Raw genomic sequence first — 20,807 nt, 5'->3', positions numbered from 1 at the left:
ATAAATGAGTGAATTCATGCATTCTTTTAAAGATTGATCTTTAAAATATGAGTATGGATTTTCCAGAGTAAGAAGAAATTAATACATATGGCAAGATAGAAACCAGATGGCATATTTGAATTTTTGTCTGTAAACAAACTCTAGGGCTATTAAGTGGGCCAGAGGGATGGGCCTAACAGGAAGAGTATAGGAAAAGCAATATGTCTAAGGACATATAAGTATCCCATTGGTATGGGGGGAGACTTCGCAGCTATTATCATGTATCATACAATGTTATGTACAAGACAGTACTTTGCATAAAACACAATAACCAGATCAAACCTACTGCCTTTGAGTCAGTTTCAACTTAGGACTCTGAGGTTTCCTCGGTTGTAAATCTTGATAGGAGCAGACAGCCTCAACTTCCCCCTAGAGAGTTCAAACTGCTAACCTATTTAGCAGCCTAATGCTTAACCCAGTATGCCACCAGGGTTTCTCCATAAAACATATAAAGAGACATTAAAATATTCCATATAATCCTTTAGTAAAAAGCACCCATAATGATGTAACACTTCATTATATCCATCAGAACTGATTTCAGAATTTTTAAAAGTAACCTTTGTTCAAGCAAAGCATATTTCTCTACTCTCGCTAATTAATTGTGTAGTTATTAAATTTTACTAGATTATTCGTTTTTATTACAATACTTTGCACTTGAAATATATTCCTATTATCAGTGAAATCTTAGTCATATTCTAGCCCAAAAAGAACACTCATGGACACCAAACAACAACAACATAGGTACTCCTGTGGCCATAAATATCCCCTGCTTCCGCCAAATAGGAACCTCATATGTACATACAAGGTTACACTGAAAAAATTAACTGAAGGAAAAGGGAGACAAAAAGGAAGTGGGGTGAAAAAAAAAGGAAGTGGGAAATACAGAGGTTAAGGTGTTATGATGATAGCAATCCTATAGGATGTGATGCTTTTTAAGGTAAATTTTTTTTTTAAGTACGTGAATACAGATGCAAAAATAATTGAAACATATGTTATTTAAAACACTTTTGTAGATAAACCAGAATGGTTTTGGTTATAAGATGCCAGATGTCCCTGATACATTTCCAGAACTCTCAGAACTAAGGTAAAAAAATTTAAAGTTGGCATTCATTGTCTTAATTTATTTTCCATTTAAAAATAGAGCATAATTTTTATATATTCACTGAATAAAAAGATTTATAAAATCCTCTATATTCTTTTATTGTAGTTTCTGGTGAGAAATTTTTGTAAATCAGCATTAGGTCTATTTAGGTTGTATTTTTTTGAGTGACTAGTATGCATCCAGAGATTTTTCCTTAAATCTGGTGATAATGTAATAGTTAACAAAATAACAAGGCCATTTCTGTCATATGATTTAGACTCTGAAAAATTATTTTGAATATACTGTTACTGAAAATTTCAGAACATTTAGAACTTTGTGTATAAACGACTAAAGTTAGCAAAAATATTTGAAGATATTTTTTATTTTTAAAACATAAGATGTTTCATTAAAATTTATGGCAGCGGAGTTTGTTAACACTTAAAATTAACAGAACATTTGTACAGGAAACACTGATTCTTAAAGATGCTTCAGTGTTTTGTGACTACTCATTTTGCGGAAACATTTTGTCCTTTATACCCTTTGAAGATTTATAGTACTTATAAGGTTATTTGTTACTAACTATGGAAGACTGGTACAAGCTTTTTGTTTCTGTAGTTCTCTCTGGCTTTTAGGACATATCCTACCAGGCATGTATGACCAAATACTCAAAAGAAATTATATGGTTTAAAGAAACATTGTTCAATTTTATTTGACTTAGTATTTTACACTAATTTTTAAGAAATAGTGATATTAATATTTTTGCTAGTAATAGTAGTGGGTGCTTATAATATGCCAGATGTATGTTAAGGCGTTTATGCATTGTAATGCTCTTCACAACCCCATGGTAGTATTTTGTTCCCATTTTATAGATGAAGAAACATACATTGATCTAACTTAACCTAGAACTTTGATCTAGAGTCTCAGTAATTCTTAATTTAAAAAAAAGTTATTCTGGAAATGTCAAAAACATACAAACGAAAATAGAATAGTATAATGAACTTCTACATATCCGTCATTCAGTATCAATAGTTATTAGTCTCTCTGTACATCTTGAGAGAGACATCTGGTGGTGTAGTGATAAGGAATTGTGCTGCCAACCTAAATGCATTTCAAATCCACCAGCTGCTCATGGAAGAAAGATGTGCAGTTTCTACCTATGTGATTTATAGCCTCTGAAAACCCATGAGAGGGTTAGCTGTGAGATATACGTCTTCAGAAACTCTTCCTCAGTTTTTTTAATGTGTGTGTCTGGACAGTGGGGAGTGGGTGGTTAAGTGTGGATGTGGGTCAAGATTATTGTAAATTCTAGTTCCTATGTTTTCATCCATAAAATGTCAGTTTTCTCAGTGTGTGTGTGTGTGTGTGTGTGTGTGTGTATGTGTGTGTGTATGTGTGTGTGTGTGTGTATATAATCCATAACCATGATCAAGATAATTATTATACCTAAAAAAATTAATAAAGATTAGTATTATGTCATTTTCCCAGTGTCTTAATAATAAAATATTTTGTTTGTTGGTTTTTTTGAATCAGAATTCAAAACCAAGTCTAAACATGGCTAATCCATCCTTAGATCATAAATAGTGGATATGAATTTCTATGGTATCATTTGAGGTAGCAGTAATACATAATTAATTTGTTTTTAGTGAAATTAAGATCAGAACCATTTGAAACACCTGAAACCATTGACCATTATTTCACTAAGAATTGTAAATATAATATTTGATTTTATCATTTTTTTCTGCATTTATTAACTAGAATTATTCTGTTAAGGACATTCTTAAATTAACTGCCTATTTTTCATTGTTTTTGTTCAAACATTCTTCTAGGTGGTATAACCCTGGTGTGTCCACTTGCTGTACAGCGGTAACTTGTAGTTGCTGTGAAGCTGAACACTGTGACACTGATGTGTCACATGCCTTAATGGTTACCTATGGAGGACAGTGTTTGGTGGAGCTCCCTGATTAAAATAAGCTTGGAAGCAGGAGTGGCATCCACTTCTGTAATAGCTTGCCTCCAGAAACCCTATGAACCTGGAGAGAGGATGAAAGTCACACAAGTGTTGAGGACTTTCATTCATAGGGTTGCTATGAGTCGCATACAACTAACTGGATGCCACTTAACTACAACAACACTCTTAATGTGCCATCAAGTTCCAAAGCAGCTCATACTAACCCTGCAGTGGATTTTCAGAGGTAGTAAATGTTACAGGAGGAGAGTTCTCATCTTTTCCCCACAGACCTGTTGGTGTGAACCACATGCCCAAGCAGTAACAGTGCAGTTCCTTACCACTAAAGTCACCAGAACTCTCATTCTCTAAAATAGATCTTTTTGTTGATTTCAGGCAACTATATAATTCTGACTTCTTTCCCGGAGTGGTGATTTTTAGAGATAATAGGTAACATTAGTATATCCATTCAACCACAATTCATTTCTATGATTTCTGTTAGAATACAAGACTATTATGCTTCATTTTGTTTGATATTTTATTTGCTTTTAAGTTTGCAAATAGTCTTCTTAGATTTATATAGAATAATATTCTTTAATAGCTATTTAGAATTCTATCATTTTTGGATGAAACTGAAAGTTATGAATATTTATCATCATCAAGAAAAACTGATTTTCATTTTTAACCTTTTTTATTTTCTTCTAGTGTGTCACAACTCACAGATATGAATGAACAAGAGGAAGTATTACTAGAACAGTTTCTAACTCTGCCTCAACTAAAACAAATAATTGCTGACAAGAATGACTTAGTAAAAAGTATTGAAGAGCTTGCAAGTATGTCTTCCTTTAATTCAGTTTAAATTGAGAAAATGTGGTTTTTATCTAGAAATAAACAAGAGTTTTATTTTACAGGAAAAAATCTCCTCTTGGAACCCAGCTTGGAAGCCAAAAGGCAAACTGTTTTAGATAAGGTGAGTTATTATTTCGAAGAAAATCTTTTGTGTGATATAAAAATAAAATAAAACAGCATTTTATTTTCTCTCTTAGTATGAATTACTTACACAAATGAAATCTACCTTTGAAAAGAAGATGCAGAGGCAGCATGAACTTAGTGAGGTGAGATTGTTCAGCTCTTTCCCTTTACCATAAAAATTTAAGAAGAATGTTAAAAAATTGAAAAGTTAAAGTGTGCTTACAAGTAGTAGACTTTATGTTGAAATTCAAGTGATAAACAAAAAGGCATGTTGACTTTCTTATGAAAGTCAACATTTATTTCAGAAAAAAATTATTGTATTGAAGAATACAGCATATGTCTCATAGTGGAAGCAAACATACTTAATAATATCCCATGTTGCTTAAAAATAAAATTCTTAAAGGTATAGCCAACTACTCCCTAGTCATCAAGAAAATGTCTCCAATGCAGCCCTTAAATTTGGGTTCTTCCTTCTGTTAAGTTGTTGTTATGTGGAGTCACCTGCAACTCAAAGTGACCCTGTGTACAGGAACTCTGATGCCTGCTCTGTCCTGAGCCAGTCTCACTGACTCCGACACATCTACCCCCATTTCCCCAGTTACTATATCACCGGGGTTTTCCTCTCCTGCTCTGTCCATCCACCCTTCTGAGCATGATATCCTTCTCCGAGGACCGGTCTCTTCTGGCCATACGGCCAAACTAAAAAGTGAAAGTGAGAAACTTTCAGAATCCCAAGTAGAGTGGCAAAATAAGAGCTGAGGCATTTCTTTACACATAAAGAGAGATTTATTAGAGAAAATACTTTTTAAAGGAAGACATGGAGAGATAGGTACTACTTTCTCATGATTCCTTTTGTCATCTATGTTCATTGTCCAACTTTCATATGTGTACGTAGCAAGTACTTGAATATACCCTGCCTTGGAATTTGGTCTTTAAACTGACTTGTTGCTCTTAATACTTTGGAGAGATCCTTGACAGCAGATTTTCCCAGTGCAACACATTTTTTGATTTCTTGACTAATGGTACCAAGGATGTTGACTGTGGATCCAGTTAAGATTATATTTTTTGACAGTTACAGTCTTTTCTCCATCTATCATGATGTTGTTTGTTGGCTCAGTGGTTAGGATTTCTGTATTCTTAATGTTGAGATGTAATCCATATTGGAGGATGTAGTCTTTGATTTTCTGTGTGTGGCCAACAAGATGGCCCTGAGACAGAAGGATTTGGCAAATTTCAGAAATGTGGGTGTGGCTTTAAATACGGCTGTCTCCAAGTGAAGTGCTTGGTCACAACAGAACATGCCTTTTCTAGATGGCTGTTCTCTAGAGTGTCCTACAGGAGTCACTTGCATGATACCTGACATCTCCTGTAATTACATATTGTTATGAGGGAGAACACCTGGAGGTGCCTGATGTTGTTATGTGCCATTGAAGACTAAGGCTCATAGCAATCTAGTCTTGGGTCTTATATTGCCTGCATCAGCTGAATACAGACTTTCCTGATCTGAATCACCTCAAAGGAAAATATTTCAGCTTATCATGTAAAGAGGAGCGAACAGTGATTAGGGATAATAGAGAATTGATGCCTTTGAGCTGTGGTGCTGGAGAACAGTGTTGAACATACCATGGACAGCTAGGAGAACAAACAGGTTCATCCTGGTGAGGGTGAAACTAGTCTGTTCTTTGGAGGCAAGGATTCTTAGGCTTTGTCTGACATAGTTTGGACATGTTGCTAGGAGGGATCAGACCTTGGAGAGGGATGTCATGCTTGGGAGGGTGGAGGGACAGTGCAGGAGAGGAAGACACTCTATGAAGTGGATTGATTCAGTGTCTGGAGTAATGGGGGTAGGTGTGTCAGACAATAAGGTTGGGACAGGATAGAGCAGGAGTCAGAGCTGTTGCACATAGGGTAACAAGGAGTCGCAAGTGACTAAATGGCACACAACAACAACAATGTAAAGAGGGAAAAGAGATGGGGAAATAAGTCCATGATTCACAGAAAACCTGGGAGTTACCTAGTTAAAGTTTAAAACAGTTAAAAATTTCCTTCTCATACAGTGAAAAGTTCCTCCTTGATACAAGGTCAAAAGGTATCATATGTTAATAGAAGGGCAGGCTGAGCTTTAGTTTGCAGGCTGGAGGCTAACTACACAATTAAAGGATTTAAACTTGATAAGGAATTTTTTGGTCAAAATTGTCTTTCTGGACTAAAAGGACAATTATCTTTTGAAAGGTCTAAACTTACTACAAAGTCCAGAAGCAACACTGGCCAAGTATATAGCAAAGATATTTTCTTTAAAATGCACACTTTGGTGAAAGCAGGTAGAGGCTCAGTTGATGTTAGTAGGTTGTTTATCCATTGTACACTGGCCCTTTGTCTCATCAAACATTATTTAGGAGTGAACAACCAGATTATTTACTATGTCCTGGAACACAGGGAGGTATTTAGGTGGAATCAGCACAGCAAAATGGTTTCAACTTAGTATCTTTTTAAAAATATTAAAGAAATGATAGAAACTTTTTTTTCTTCCTTGCCTAATGCAATAAATAGATAAAAGAAATAAAGTCACATCAGCCAAGAAAAAAATAAAGCAGTAAGGAGAATCTAACATCATTATTACATAAAATTACAAGGATGACAGAAAAAGAATTGACGTCTTTGAACTGTGGTGTTGGAGAAGAGCACTGAACATCCCATGGACAACAAAGAGATCAAACAGATATGTCTTGGAGAGGATGCAGCCAGAGTGTTCTTTGAAGTCAAGAATGATGAGGCTTCATTTCACATACTTTGGACATGTTGCTAAAATGTGCTATTCCTTGAAGAAGGGCCTGATGTTGGGAAGAGCAGAGGCTGTAGGAAGAAGAGGAAAACCCTCAACCAGGTGGATTGATAGGGTGACTGACTGATGCAGTGGGCTCTTTTGTCAGGAAGTATGAAGATGATGCAGAATAGAACAGGGTCCAGATCTTTTGTTCATAGGGTCACTTGGGTTTTCAGAGGCATGGGAGGAGATAGCCTATTCTCCCATGGAGCAGCTGGTGGAGCTTGTGCCTTTTAGATTGCAGAGCAGCTTCTTACTACTAAGCCACCAAAGCTAGTCCTTTAAAATAAATAGTAATGGTGTTGCAGTTTGTTCCCCATGGGGAAAGTCCCTCCAGGTTCTTGTTTGCAGGCAAACAAATTACCCAGAGGCAAACTAAAATAAATTCATTTTTATTTACTGGGACAGGACACTTACCAGAGAAGGGCAGCACTGCAGGGACCTAAGGGTGTTGAGAAGTAAACAAATATTAACACTCTCATACAAACCACCTCCATTACATGTTTAGGTTAAGGAATCCATAGACGGATAGAATGCTTAGCTTAAGGAGAAACCATCATTTGCTTGACCTTTATCTGGTTCTGTAAGCATGACCAGAATCAAGAAGGGCAAGGGTCCACCTGCCCCAGAGCTTTTGAGACAAGTAGAAACACAAATCCAAGAAGAAATCAGCCAACTAGCTCAGCTTAGATGTGGCCATTTTGGGGAATTTTCACAGATTTATCATACAAATGCCTGACCGTGAGCAATTCTTACGTGTTGCTTTGTGGTAAGCTCTGTTGGTCCTTTCACTTGCTTTCAAAGCCCAGTGAGATTTTGTTAAGTGCCATGTTGTTAAGTACCACTTACAGAGACCCTGTGAGCAAACAATAGATCTGAACCCTGCCCTATTCTGTGCCTTCCTCATCAAGTCTTACATACTTGAGCCCAGTGATACAGTCACTGTTAGTCCATCTTGTTGAGGGTCTCCTCTTTTGCTGACCCTCCAACTTTCCAAAGGACTGGCAATTCTTAACACCATGCCCAAAGTATGTGAATGTTGTTGTTTTCCTTCAAATTGAACACAACTCATAGCGACCCAATGAACAAAAAGCCTGAAGCCCCTCTACAACTCTCGACATTTATCAAAGTTCATAGAGTTTCTTGAGGGCATGTTGTTTAGGAAGTGGATGCCACTCCTTCCCAAAGTATATGAGACAAAATTTCACCATCTTTGCCTCGAAGAAGCTCCTGATTCTTCTGTCATCTTTATTTACTTTCAGTTACACAGCAAGTAATTGAAAAGACCATGGCCTAAATCAGTTGCTGTAGTACTCCTGGGTATTTTATGTGGACTGTGTGTCAGATGCAATAATGGGTCACCCATGGTGGACAGTGTTTTGTGAAGCTCCCTGATTAGCTTGGAAGCAGGAGGGGCATCCACTTCCGAAATACCTTGCCTCCAGAAACTTTATGAACTTGGAGAAATGATGAAAGTTATACAAATGTTCAGGTCTTTCATTGATAGGGTTCCTATGAGTCGTCTATGACTGGATGGCACTTAACAATAACAACAACATATTAAACGTACAGATTATGTTGAGAAGAATGAAATCTGTTTTGATACTGTATTTTTCAGTGCATGAATATACTATATTGCTGCACTCTTTCAAGCATTTTTTGGTTTATTTTTAATGAAGTTACAATTAGGTGCCATTGAGTCAACTCCAAGTCATAGTAACCTTATGCACAACAGATTGAAACCCTGCCCAGTTAATCCAGTGCCATCTTAAAAATCTTTGTGTATGCTTATTGTTGCAGTCACTTATCAGTCTATCTCGTTTAGAGTCTTCCTTTCCTTCAGTGACCCTCTACTTTTCCAGGCAGGCTATCTTCTGCCATGTACTGGTCCCTCTTAATAATATGCCTAAAATACATAAGACAAAGGAAGCATCCTGGCTGCACATCTTCAAAGACAGATTTGTTCTTTTGGCAGTCTGTGTATATTCAATTCTCTTTGCCAGTGTCACAATTAAAAGACATAAATTCTTGACTGTTTACTCATTGGCCAACATTCAGATGCCTATGAGGCAACTGAGAATATCTTGGCTTGGAGCAGATGCATCTTAATCTTTAAGTGGATCTCCTTGTGCTTCAGCCGCAGATTTGCCCAAGGCAACACAGATTTTGCTTTCTTGACTGGCACTACCATGAGTGTTGATTTTTAGAGCCAAGGAAAATTAAATACGTCATTTGTTGCCTGTTGGTCCAGTTGGGAGGATTTTTGTTTTCTTGATGTTGAGTTTTAATTCATACTGAAGGCTGTAGTCTTTTACCTTCTCCAATAAATACTGCAAATCTTTTTGAAGCTTCTGCAAACAAGGTTGTGTCATCTGCATAACACAGGCTACGGAAGTCCTCCTCCAGTCCTAATGCCACATTCTTCTTGTTATAGTCCAGCTTCTTGAATGATTTGCTTCTTGAATGATTTGCTCAACATAAGATTGAATAGGTATGAGCACATGAAGGCCTTTCAGCTTTACTCCATCTGTGCCATTACGGTGGGCTCTACTTTGAGGAAGCAGCTCTTTACCCAGTGTTCTTTTGAATACCTTCCAACATGATGACCTCATCTTCTGGCACTATATTGGACAATGTTCCAAAGCTCTAAATTTGTAAGATAAAGAACTGCTATATTTGTACTGCATGTGTAAAACAGGATAACATAAGAAACGGTGCTACTTAGATCCAGGTGATTAATGGTGCTTATCAATGAGGGGAGGAGGAATCAGTAAAGGACACTTGAGAAAGAAAGGACAATCCCTATTTCCATTTCTTGCATTGCCTTATCTGGGACAAAGACAAATTGTTACAACTCAAATGTATATAGATTCAAACTCCTGAACCTTAGAGACCTTTTATTCATTTTATGATTTAAAACTAAAACAAACTTAGTTTTAGCCACCTTACCAAGTAAGGGATTTATCCCCTTGATGCCTAGTGATGACTGTAGTCTTTGTATGATTCTGAGATGAATCCTAAATAAAAACAGAAACTTCTCCTTGGTAATCTTAACTACTATCATATTTATACTTTAACTATTAGTAGTATCTGTAGTATTCATATACAGAAGAATAATATTTACTCTGTCTAGTGCCTCCTGAATATTTTCAGAGTGCTCTCTGTGTGTATTTTTTTGTTAGAGAAACTGAGAAGAGTTGTGAGCCCTCAGTTTGTCAGGCACATCACATACATTTACAGATATTTCTCACTATTTGTTAAAATAAGGACTGTACCCTCCTTTAAAATTCATGGAATGAAATAACCTTTATAAAATCATACAGCTAATAAGTGATAAAAGATTTCAACCCAAATAGTCCCCACAGTAGTAGAGGCATAATAAACATTCTCTTCTGTCCTAAGAAACTTTTCTTATTTGCATAGACTAGAAATTCATTATAGCTTGCTCATCATAAAAAGTAGATTTAAATAATAATAAAAGAAACTCTAAGTTTCATTTTATCTAAAGGTAGGAAATTAAGTTCAATTAAGCCTGAATAGAAGGATGCTCAGAAAATGTCTATTTGAGTGCCCACCTTTTTTCTGCTCATCTCTACTGCTTTTGATTCACTCTTACTTCATGCAGATGGCCAGTGTGATTCCTAACTTCATATCCACATCTTGACTTCTTAGTCACCATTCTCATTTAACCCATTCTGTCAGTGATTACAGTATTGAGCTATTGATTTGGAAAATATTACCCCAAAACTTAAGAGTTTAAATAAATGTTTATTATATCTCAGATTCAATGATCAAAAATATAAAACACAGTTTAAGTAGGTGATTTGGTTTCAGGGCTGCAGTCAAAGTATCATCAAAAGCTTTAGTTTCCTCTCGTGGTTCAACTGGGGGAAAATCCACTTTCAAAGTCACTTCTTGTTGACAGGATTCAATCATTCATGAGCTACTGGACTGAGGACCTCAATTCTTCAATTATTTGGGCCCAGAGATTTCACTCAATCCCATGGCATCTGGGACCATCTCAGCATGGCAGTTGGCTTCCCTCAGCACAAGCTAATGAGAGAAGGCACACAAGATAGAAGCTTCAGTCTTACTGAAACTTAATCTCCCATTCCTTTTGCCATATTTTGCCATTGGTCTAATTTACACTTAGGAGGATGGGATTACACCTAGAATACCAGGAGTCATCATAGAGAGAGACTCCCACAGTGTCACTGTGGAATTAGTGCCCTAATTCACTAGAGATGGCAGTGACTTACCCTTTTTATAGCATTTAATTGTAGTCAGTAGATTGGTTTTCTTGTGTGTTGGGTGTCCACCCCTGTATTCTACGACAAACCTCAGTGGGGCATTTTAAGGAGTGTGGCAGAATTCCACAAAAAGAGACCTTGTTCAGGCTTCTCCCCACATCTACCACAATTTCCTTTCCTCTAAAAAGTATTTCTTTCTCAGCATCATAAACAGTACTTGATTTTATTTTTCAGAGTTGTAGTGCAAGTGCCCTTCAGGCAAGATTGAAAGTAGCTGCACATGAAGCTGAGGAAGAATCTGATAATATTGCTGAAGATTTCTTGGAGGGGAAAACAGAAATAGATGATTTTCTCAGCAGCTTCATGGAGAAGAGAACAGTATGTAATACTCTTCATTTGAGGACAAATGGCAGGCCGTATAGTAACAATTATTTAAGAATACTCTAGTACAAAGCTTTAGTGCATTATTGTAGGGTAGAGTTTAGTCTCTATTGAAAATTGTAATAGCATCTTCCTAATACCTTGAGCCCCTTATTATGTGTACAAAAGCAGGTAAATCAAACAATAATTGTATTTTAGAAAAGCTGTTATTTGTATCATTCTTTAACCTGCTATGCCATTGGAGTTCCTATTTCTAAACCCAGCTCTATGAAATTACATAATCAGAAAAACTGACATCAAGAACCAGTGTTTGTTTACATTCTGGAAGTATGTAGTAGATGGCTACCTTCCAAACAAAATTACAGGGTGATGATTTAAAAAAAAAAATTCCAAGAGATTAGAAACTAAACCTTCAAAACTTGAAATAATATCAACAGATTAAGATCCTTAGAATTCTGTTACAATACAGAAAATGTCAGAAGTTATTGCTTTTTAAATCATTTCTTTTCTAGATTTGCCACTGTAGAAGAGCAAAGGAAGAGAAACTTCAACAGGCAACAGCAATGCACAGCCAGTTTCATGCTCCACTATAGGTAAATTGCTGTTTTAAAAACTTGAATTTCAGTGGTATTTTGTTAACCATTCTTTAGTCGAACTTATTTTATCAGAGCCTATTCTTAGCTTTCTGACAGATAATTATGACTCTGTCATCATTATGCTCTTTATCCTATAGATATTTATACATATATGATGCTGGCTTAAATGGAAATAATTTTTCAATATTTGCATAGGTAATTATTTAGAATGTAAGTGAGTTACTTTTGTCCTCTGAGCTGGTATGTAGACTATTACCATATCATGTAGTTGTCAATTTTCTTAGTAGTCTTCTTTTCCTCCAAGATGAATTTCCTGCCTTTCTCTTTTCCACCATACACCAGGACTGCTCTAATAATTTTCTGACCAGTCTCCCCAACTTCAGAGTTTTCTCTACACAAAGATAACAGATTGATCTTCCTATAGTACCACTTTCTAAATGTCTTCTCCAGAAAGTTCAGTAAGCTTGGGACAATAGAAGTATCAATACCAAATTTCTCTCTCACTTTAAGCTACCTGTTATCTGTGCCTGTGTTTGATATCAGCCATTTATTCCTTGTTTTTCCTTCTATCAACACTATCTTTTACCAGACTTCTTCCTTTCTATCTCCATGTGTCTCATTTTAGGAAGGGTTTGTTTGCCAGGACTGGCTTCCACCCAAACAATTTTAAGTAATCCTTCTGCTGGGTGAAGATGAAGATCTATTACACCACCACGGTGTTAGAAGGTGTAACTCTCAGTTGCCTAAGACACTAAAAACATACAAGAAACCATCATTAACCAAAGCACCCTTTAAAGGCTGCATGTTTCTCACTTCTGCATCTCTCTCTCATGCTTTCTCATCGTGCAGACTTCGTTACACCTGCACACAATTCAGCCTGCCCACAGGTCTGATAATACCATCGACATAGCTGGCAGCCAATGGAGACTGACAAGAGTCTCAAGTCCTCATGCAAATCCCCAGGGACGAGATTATCCCAGTATGGGAAGGAAGTGTCCATCTGGCCTAATCAGTTTGGCCCAGAGGTGGGCACCACAAGGTCCTTTTAACAGGCCCAGGGGATAGGGAGTAGGATACAAGGAGGGAAATGATGGGCGTTTCCACTTTCAACTGAAAATTGTATGTTCCTCTGGATTTCTTTTATTTGTATTAACATAGTATTTTTTAATCATATTTTTCAAGTTATACTGTAAATTTTTTTAAACTATGTAATATACTATAAATTTTTAATACTAAGTTTATATTTCTCATACTCACAAAGAAGATATACATTGAATAATTGGTTACTTATTTGAACATACTAGACTCTTTTTCTCATCCTTACCCTCCCACAGTTATATACCTACTAGGGCAATCTTAAAGAGAATGTATAGGATCAGAAATTGCCATTTTATGATTAAATCTCAGGAGTTTATATTTTGTATCTTCCTAGGTTTTCCTGAAAACATGAACTGCCAAGAGAGAAATGGGACAAAAAAACCAAGCACATTGTTTTATATTTATGATTCACAATTTGGCATCTCATCACACTGGCTGAATTTATATAGACTATGAAGTGAAACTGATTTTGTACAGGTTAGAAAGATTGCTATAATCTTTGGTTTAAAAATGTTCTGCACTCTTTGCACTAAAAATGTTCATTATTTATTGTTGATTCATTCTATCATTTAAAATCCACTGGTATTCTCCTTTTATTAGAAATTAAATTCATAAATATAATTTTAACTTGGTTTCAATATTTTTAAGACATTTCATTTAAATTTGTATTTTCAATTTGAAGCCATTTATTATCTTTATTAAAAATGATTAGTTATTTAAATTTTGTTCCTATTAATCTTTTTTTGTAAAAAGAACAGTATTTTCTTCCTTTCTTGGTGGAAAACTCTAGAAAGCAATTTGTTTTTAAATATTTATAGAATCAGGAAATCACATTTGCCAATGTGCTATATCTCAAAAAAAATTAACTTTTAGTAAGTACAATAAATCAAAACGACAAACTACCTTCTCTTACATATTGTTTTTATTTTTAAAACTATGCATTTTTAAACCAATATAAGTAAATAGGTGATTTACATAATAGGGGAAACCTGTCTTTCACTTACACCATCCAACACAAACTTTCTTGTTTTATTTTTGTAAGAATCTGAGGTTTGTTGATGGGTAAGGATATGTTTTCTAATGTCCTAATGTTGAAATTAATTAGTAAGTCTTGTTATCAATCTAGACACAAGAAAGTCAGTTAATATTTTTTACTGTTTACTGTGAGATAGCTTTTCATAAGAGAAAAGATATAGTGATAAGTATAATTAGTATTTATTATTAAGAAATCCTAATTAGAATGAGTTTCTTTGAATTTTCACTTTGTCTTAAACTCTTTCCAGGGCTTTGCTTCCATACCATGTCACAGAATGAAAATATTTCACAAGCATCCTTAAGAACTAATAAATGAGAAAATAAGAATAATCTTTCTGAGGATCAGGAAAGTAGTAAATCACAAAACAAACTAAAGCATATTTCTGTGTAAATTTTATCCCATCTGATTGTCATTCCAAACACCAGCATACAGTACTGTTTATCTTTATTCTTCTGTTCTTTCTATACGTATTTTTGGCATTAGAGGTTTAGGAAAATTGAAATTATTTTCCTACACGGCTAAGGGCAGGATAGTTAGTCTTTAAAATGACTATATAAGGATGGTGTAACTATTATTCTTGACTATATATAGGTGAGATAACAGGTTAAAAGTGCATTAAACTTGTGGCAGAGTCCTCTGAGGATTCAGAAAGTATTCTTTACTGCATTGGTCATTAGAGCTTCAGTTTTACCAGCTACCATTAAATGGAGGATTTGATAATCTCAGTCTTTTCAGAAAGTCAGGTGGAGTTTTTAGAAACCAAGTACAACAGCAGCAGACACACCAGTTTTATTTAAGCACCCCCTAAAATTAAAGCAACATGAAAATAGTGTACAAAGATGGCTCAAACATAGTTTAGGTTTCTAACTCTCTCTCCACCAAGAAAAAAAGTATACAGAGTAACTCTTTTCTATACAATTATTTACATGATACATCTCAATAACTTAATGTCTTTGATTCTTTAAACTGTGAACTACTGCAGTTTCATGCTACACCAGTTAACATAGCTATTTTATCTCCCAAAATTAGTTCAATAACCTCATTACAACCTGGGTGTGAAATAAAATGTTTCTTCACAATTATCTGTATTTATCAAATATACAAATCAATTCAGATAAAGGTTATGTAAGTCACCCAAGCTGGAAATAATACTCATTTAAATTTGGATTCTGCTTGCATAGTAGAAATTTATAGTTACCCTTTTTTGGTTTTTTACTTTTAAAATTGGTCATTTTTGCTTTTTTTTAAAAAAATGACCATTTTCCTAAAGAAAAAAAGACATTTATGGCAAAGTAGAGATTCTGATTTTATTTTAACATGGAAGACTAGATGGAAACCAGAATGGTAGAGGAAAATGTAGGAGTTACAGGACTGTTTTGGATACTTGTTTGTAATATGTAAACAGTGAAACATAATTAAGTAGAAGAATGTACTAGATCAATGAGCTGCATACTAAAGATGTTTTAAGGTTGAAACTCCTAGGGATAAACTAAGAATATAGAATATTTGAATGGAATACAGATTATTTGACAAGTCAGTCTGATCATAATTTAAATATTCTTAAATAGAATAGTTCAGAGTCATTTTAGGAGAAGAAACTAAACTTCTCCCTAAAGTATCCCTAGGAATAAAAGTGTTTTTCAAGATTTCACCCCTATTTCCCCACACCTTATTTTATTCTAAAAATGTTTTATTCTTAATTAGGAATATCAGGTGAGTAGATGATTATGATAAATTTTTTAATCTGTTAAGTATGTTTGAATATTACTATAAATAATAAAGCACTTGTGCTCTAAAACTTACTAATTGGAAAGTAATCTGCTTTGAATCAGCTTTGCAATTACTTTAAACCAATTGCCCTAAATATAGCACTTTTTGATTGACCCCTAATTTAAAATTGAAATGTGCAGTTAGAGATTTAGTCTTCTTATTAGATTGGCCAGGTTCTTTCAAGACCCTATTAAAGAACAAAAAAAGTGTTTCTAAGCAATAAATGTATCCTTTATAAATCTCAGGTCAAATCTCTAAAAAGAAAACTAAATATGTACTGATAATGTAACAAGGTTTGGGGACAAAAGAAAATTTATATCACTGATGTAGAAGATGTCATATTGAAGAATTAAATTTTAAAATAGCAAAATATTTTTTACTGTTTGCTTTTGAAAATAAATGTATATTCCTGTTTAACTTAGTTACTGTGCAATTTCTTTTTATTATTACTATTAAAATTTTACTATTTCTGTATTTTTTTTCCTTGGCAGACATACATTGCCTCTGGCAGAATGGAATAAATTAAAGTCACAGCTTCAGTAATAGGCAGTAAAGTTTCTAAGAGTGGTAACTACAAAAATAACATAATGCAAGTTACAAAAATGCAAAGCCAGCATTACTATTTTTTAAGTATTTCTAATTAACAAGTTACTCTTTCACTATCATAAACAGTATATTGAAGAAATGAAAAGTATTATTTATACTTAATTTGGAAACTCTCATTAGAGAATGTTCCAATTTTATTTTCTAAAAGAATTACACTTGCCTTACTTTTTACACAGCAATACTTTTATATCAGAAGTCTCTAATATATTACAGATATATATTAAAATTATTAAAGCAAATATAGATTTAAATATGAACAATATTATTTAATTTACATATATTGTTATACTTTGAATCCTATTAAGATTTCAATATCGCTTTCTTGCTCTGTTTCCAATTTTAACATATTTTCCTATAAAATAATTTCACACAAAATATTGATGTAGACTATGAAAGTTAAACCTAAATTTATTCTAGAATGTTTAAGTATTTTAAAATATAATGTGAATATTATCTGCCCAAACAGCAAGTTTTCTTCACTGTTTAATCATATAAAAACTGGTTAACCCAATATTGCTTTTTTTATCATGAGAGGGAGATTGTGTAGACTTCAAAGGTGCATTTTAACAGAACATAAAGTTTTTAGCAGTCAGTGGTCACCAGTTGTTACTGATGTTAATTAAGCCATTTCTCATTCTTAGCAGATTTTCCCCCCCTGGAACTTTTACCCTACAAACTTTACATTGTTTTTCTTCAGGGATCAGAAGGGTGGTTGATCCACAAGATCTTGATATTTGCAGTCTCTGGAACAGTAATATAAGGTTGTTATTAATAAAGCTAATATGATCATAATTCATACATAAGAACCAGAGAGTGAATGGTCCATCTTCTTTATTAATTAGACCCCTATTAGAGAAAAAGTCACAAGACTTAGCATGTTAAAAATTAATAACAGAAGAAGTTCAGAGTAATCAACAAAATTTATAACAATATGTTATCTAAGGAAAAATAAAAGTGATTATTAAACCCAAAACATGAGCTTAAGGCATTATTACAATGCTCCTCAGTTACAATGATTTATTTATTAACTATAAGAAGGAATTACTCAACAATGAGCTCTGATTTTTAAAATACTAATAAAATCAGAAAAGAAGAAAATGTTATGTTTTAGAAAACACAAAATAAGGATCTGGAAATAGGGGAAAGGTTAAAGATGATACTGGAGGACTAGGAAAGGGCTGCGGTGCCCTAGAGACAGATGCATGCTGTGATAGGAAGATGGCTTTCTGTTACTTCAGATGTTAGTAGATATTGTCGTAGCAGATAGTATTTTAAAGTGGTAGTTTATTTTCCTTCTCTCTTTCATGACAAATCATTTTCTACTTTTAATATTTTTATAAAATCCTTTTTCATTAATGAAATGCATGCTGAATCACTGAGGGTCTGAATTTTTATAGCTATTATGGATATTTTTTTTTAACATACTATGTAGGATACATAGGTCCCTGTGGGCTCTGGGGAGAGGTTATGGGGAACTAGCATGTCTCTCTAGACTCTATATCACTGTCTAGATCCTTTCACAGTTATTTACATTGTATAGTACCTGAAAATATGGTATTTGCAGGAATGTGGAATCTATGTGAGAACTACTACTGCAAATAACACACACAGGTACCAGGAAATATACTTACAAGGCTTATCTTGCTGTACAAAAGCCAAAGGAGACAAAAGCTTTGCACACGCACACCTCCAGGATGGAATACCTCTCACAATACCCTGTAAAAACAGTAATTTGCAGTAAAGCCAGTTTCTTCCATTTTAAGCAGTTATCAGGTCCTCCCTGCCAGCAGTGTGTATCATCAGTGGAGCAGTAGCTTTCCGGTAACCCAAGAAGTGGAAAACATGGATGGTCATTCCATGTCCTGCAGGTCAGGAAAGGGTTACATTTGATAAAACGGCTATTTCCTGTTCTTCATTATTTTTTGTTATTCTTCAGCATCTTAATGAAAATAAAAGTTGGCCATTTTCAACTTTCTGTAGCTGCATGTTATTCCTGATAGCACATACCATTTCTTGAGCTATTTTTTATTTTAAATTGCACAGCTCCCTTATTTTTGGAAGTGTTTCTTGTGTGTCTCTTACTTTGGAACTCCAGGTGGAAAGGTCATGCTGTGAGAAACACTGCTTCGTCAGAATCCCGGTCCTTGCCACTGTCCTCACTCGGCGCACACTCACCACCACTTGGGGACCTACAGCTCAGATCCTCCACCCCGGACTCTTGGTCACTGTTGGCTGACAGATCTGGATCTGAGCTTTTCAAATTGTCCTGGGTTAGAATCAGAGCAGAATCTTCATCTCCTTGTGATGGGCTCCTGGATGGAAACGATTTCATATTTCCACTATAATCCTGGGGTGTGTTGGCTGTGCTGTTGTCTGAGGTAGAAAACCCTGAGTGTTTGCTGGGTTCACTTGGTTTACTCTTCACTTGAGTGTGATTCAACTGGACTTTCTGAATTTTCTCCAGCCTCTAAAAAAAGGAAGAAGTTAACAATTTCAGGGGAATATCATAAATAACATTTTTTTAAAGTGTCTTTAGTATTATTTTCAGCTGAGTATAAAGAGCACGGGGTTTATAGGGACATGGGTTCAAATAGACTTTATAAACTTTGACAAAATACTAGGAGGCTTGGCTTGACCATCTCCAATGTAGGGGTAAGAACACCTGCCTTTAGTGCAGATTACCTATAAATTAAGGACAGGTGCTACCACTCATATTCAGTGCCATAGAGTCGGAACAGACTCAGTTGACAGTCTTAGTTTTCCGAGGCTTTAAAGTACACTGGAGGAGGCGGCCCGTCTCTGTCCCAAGGAGCCACTGGTAGATTCACAGTGCCATCTTGGGGTTAGCAGCTCAGCTCCCTAGGGACTCTCACTGCGCCGCCCCCCCCGGGTTCCACATAATAGTCAAGCACCTAGAAATAAGTAGGGATTTACAGGATTTTGTTTTACTGCTTTTTTACTAGTTTTTGTTGAGATGCAAGTCACTGCCTACTGTGCCCTATAAAATATACAATTCTGTAGTTGTCAGTATAGTTACAAGGTTGTGCATTTTACCTACTACATAATCATAAAATGTTTTCATCACCTCAAAAGAAAACTCCATAATCATTGGAAATCATTACCCTGATAAACACTAATTTCCTTTCTACCTCTGTAGCTCACCTAGTGTGAATGAACATTTTATAAAAAGGAGATCTCATATATAGCTTTTTGTTCCTGGCTGCTTTCACTTAGTATGTTTTGGTGGTACATATGTACATCATTATTTCTGAAGGATGAATAATACTCCCTCACATGCCTGTACCACATTTTGTTTATCCTTTTTCCCACTGATGGATATTTGTGGTGTTTGAACACCTTTTTCTAGATTTCAACCTTCATTGCTAGAGGGGCATGAGTTATAAGATCAACTATTAATGTATCAGTTTTTTCAAAAACTCACCATATGACTGTGCAGAAGTACTATGCTGGCAATATGGGTAATAAGGATCTATAAATACACATCAAGCCATAAAGAACTTGGGGTTTGAAAATAGTGGACTCTTAAATGCTGAGTTCCTATAATACAGGAATGTGGAGGAGTCAAAAAATTGTTTAAAATTAATTGGTGAATTAATTTTAAATTATTTAAAGCAAAGAGTATGGTTAGAGGGCAGAAATCAGATTAAGCTTCAGTCCTTTAATAGGACTGTGAAGGAATAAAACTTGGAAATGCTGATAAGGCAATATTCCAGCAGAATGATCAGTGAACGGAAAATCACAAGAACGAAAAGGCAAGTGTGTGTACAAGAAGTAGAGAACACAATTTTGAGCCATATAGCTTAAGATAAGTAGAATATAATTATTCTTAAAAGCAAAAGAAATAAATTTTTACCACAAGTTCATATATATATGATTTCATTCTTTAATTTCAAATATCATTTTCTCATGCACTTTCCCATCAGAATGGATCAATTTTCTCATTAATTTTATGACTCTAACCGTAACAAGATAAATCTATATTAGCAACAGGCTACTTGCAAACCATTTAAGTGAGTCAATTGCGATGTCTGAAATATACTAAACAGCTAAGTTTGGACTTCACTTCTCCCACCTGGGTAAGACGATGCTTCCTGCTGTACCAAACAGCTATGTTGGTACATTTCACATACCCTCTTCTCCTGTGCAATGGTTAACTGCCTCTGAAAACCTGCCGGAGGGTCTGCAATA

At 35.0% G+C, this 20,807-nt stretch overlaps 2 protein-coding genes across 3 annotated transcripts in view; one reads left to right on the top strand and one right to left on the bottom strand.

Annotated features, from left to right (window-relative positions):
• VPS37A (vacuolar protein sorting 37 homolog A (S. cerevisiae)) overlaps positions 1-13,589 on the top strand; it is a 52,423-nt gene extending 38,834 nt beyond the window's left edge. Inside the window, exons 5-11 of one of the 2 annotated variants that reach the window (XM_006893552.1) lie at positions 1,053-1,123; positions 3,771-3,898; positions 3,977-4,035; positions 4,112-4,180; positions 11,346-11,489; positions 12,005-12,085; positions 13,521-13,589. In XM_006893552.1, the coding sequence (XP_006893614.1) occupies positions 1,053-1,123; positions 3,771-3,898; positions 3,977-4,035; positions 4,112-4,180; positions 11,346-11,489; positions 12,005-12,085 (552 nt within the window). In that variant the 3' untranslated portion in view covers positions 13,521-13,589. Of the gene's footprint in view, positions 1-1,052; positions 1,124-3,770; positions 3,899-3,976; positions 4,036-4,111; positions 4,181-11,345; positions 11,490-12,004; positions 12,086-13,520 lie in introns of those variants that run through there. The other variant, XM_006893551.1, reaches the window with a different exon arrangement.
• Positions 13,590-18,527: 4,938 nt separating this feature from the next.
• Positions 18,528-20,807, bottom strand: part of MTMR7 (myotubularin related protein 7) — a 219,195-nt gene continuing 216,915 nt past the window's right edge. The window contains exon 14 of the mRNA XM_006893550.1: positions 18,528-19,065. Within this exon, the coding sequence (XP_006893612.1) occupies positions 18,703-19,065 (363 nt within the window). The 3' untranslated portion in view covers positions 18,528-18,702. The remainder of the gene's footprint in view (positions 19,066-20,807) is intronic.

Source organism: Elephantulus edwardii, unplaced genomic scaffold, assembly GCF_000299155.1.
Source record: "Elephantulus edwardii isolate Elephantulus edwardi_28Jun2011 unplaced genomic scaffold, EleEdw1.0 scaffold00128, whole genome shotgun sequence".
Lineage (NCBI taxonomy): Eukaryota > Metazoa > Chordata > Mammalia > Macroscelidea > Macroscelididae > Elephantulus > Elephantulus edwardii.
Note: the sequence above shows the minus strand (reverse complement) of the source record. Positions and strands in the feature narration are given on the sequence as shown.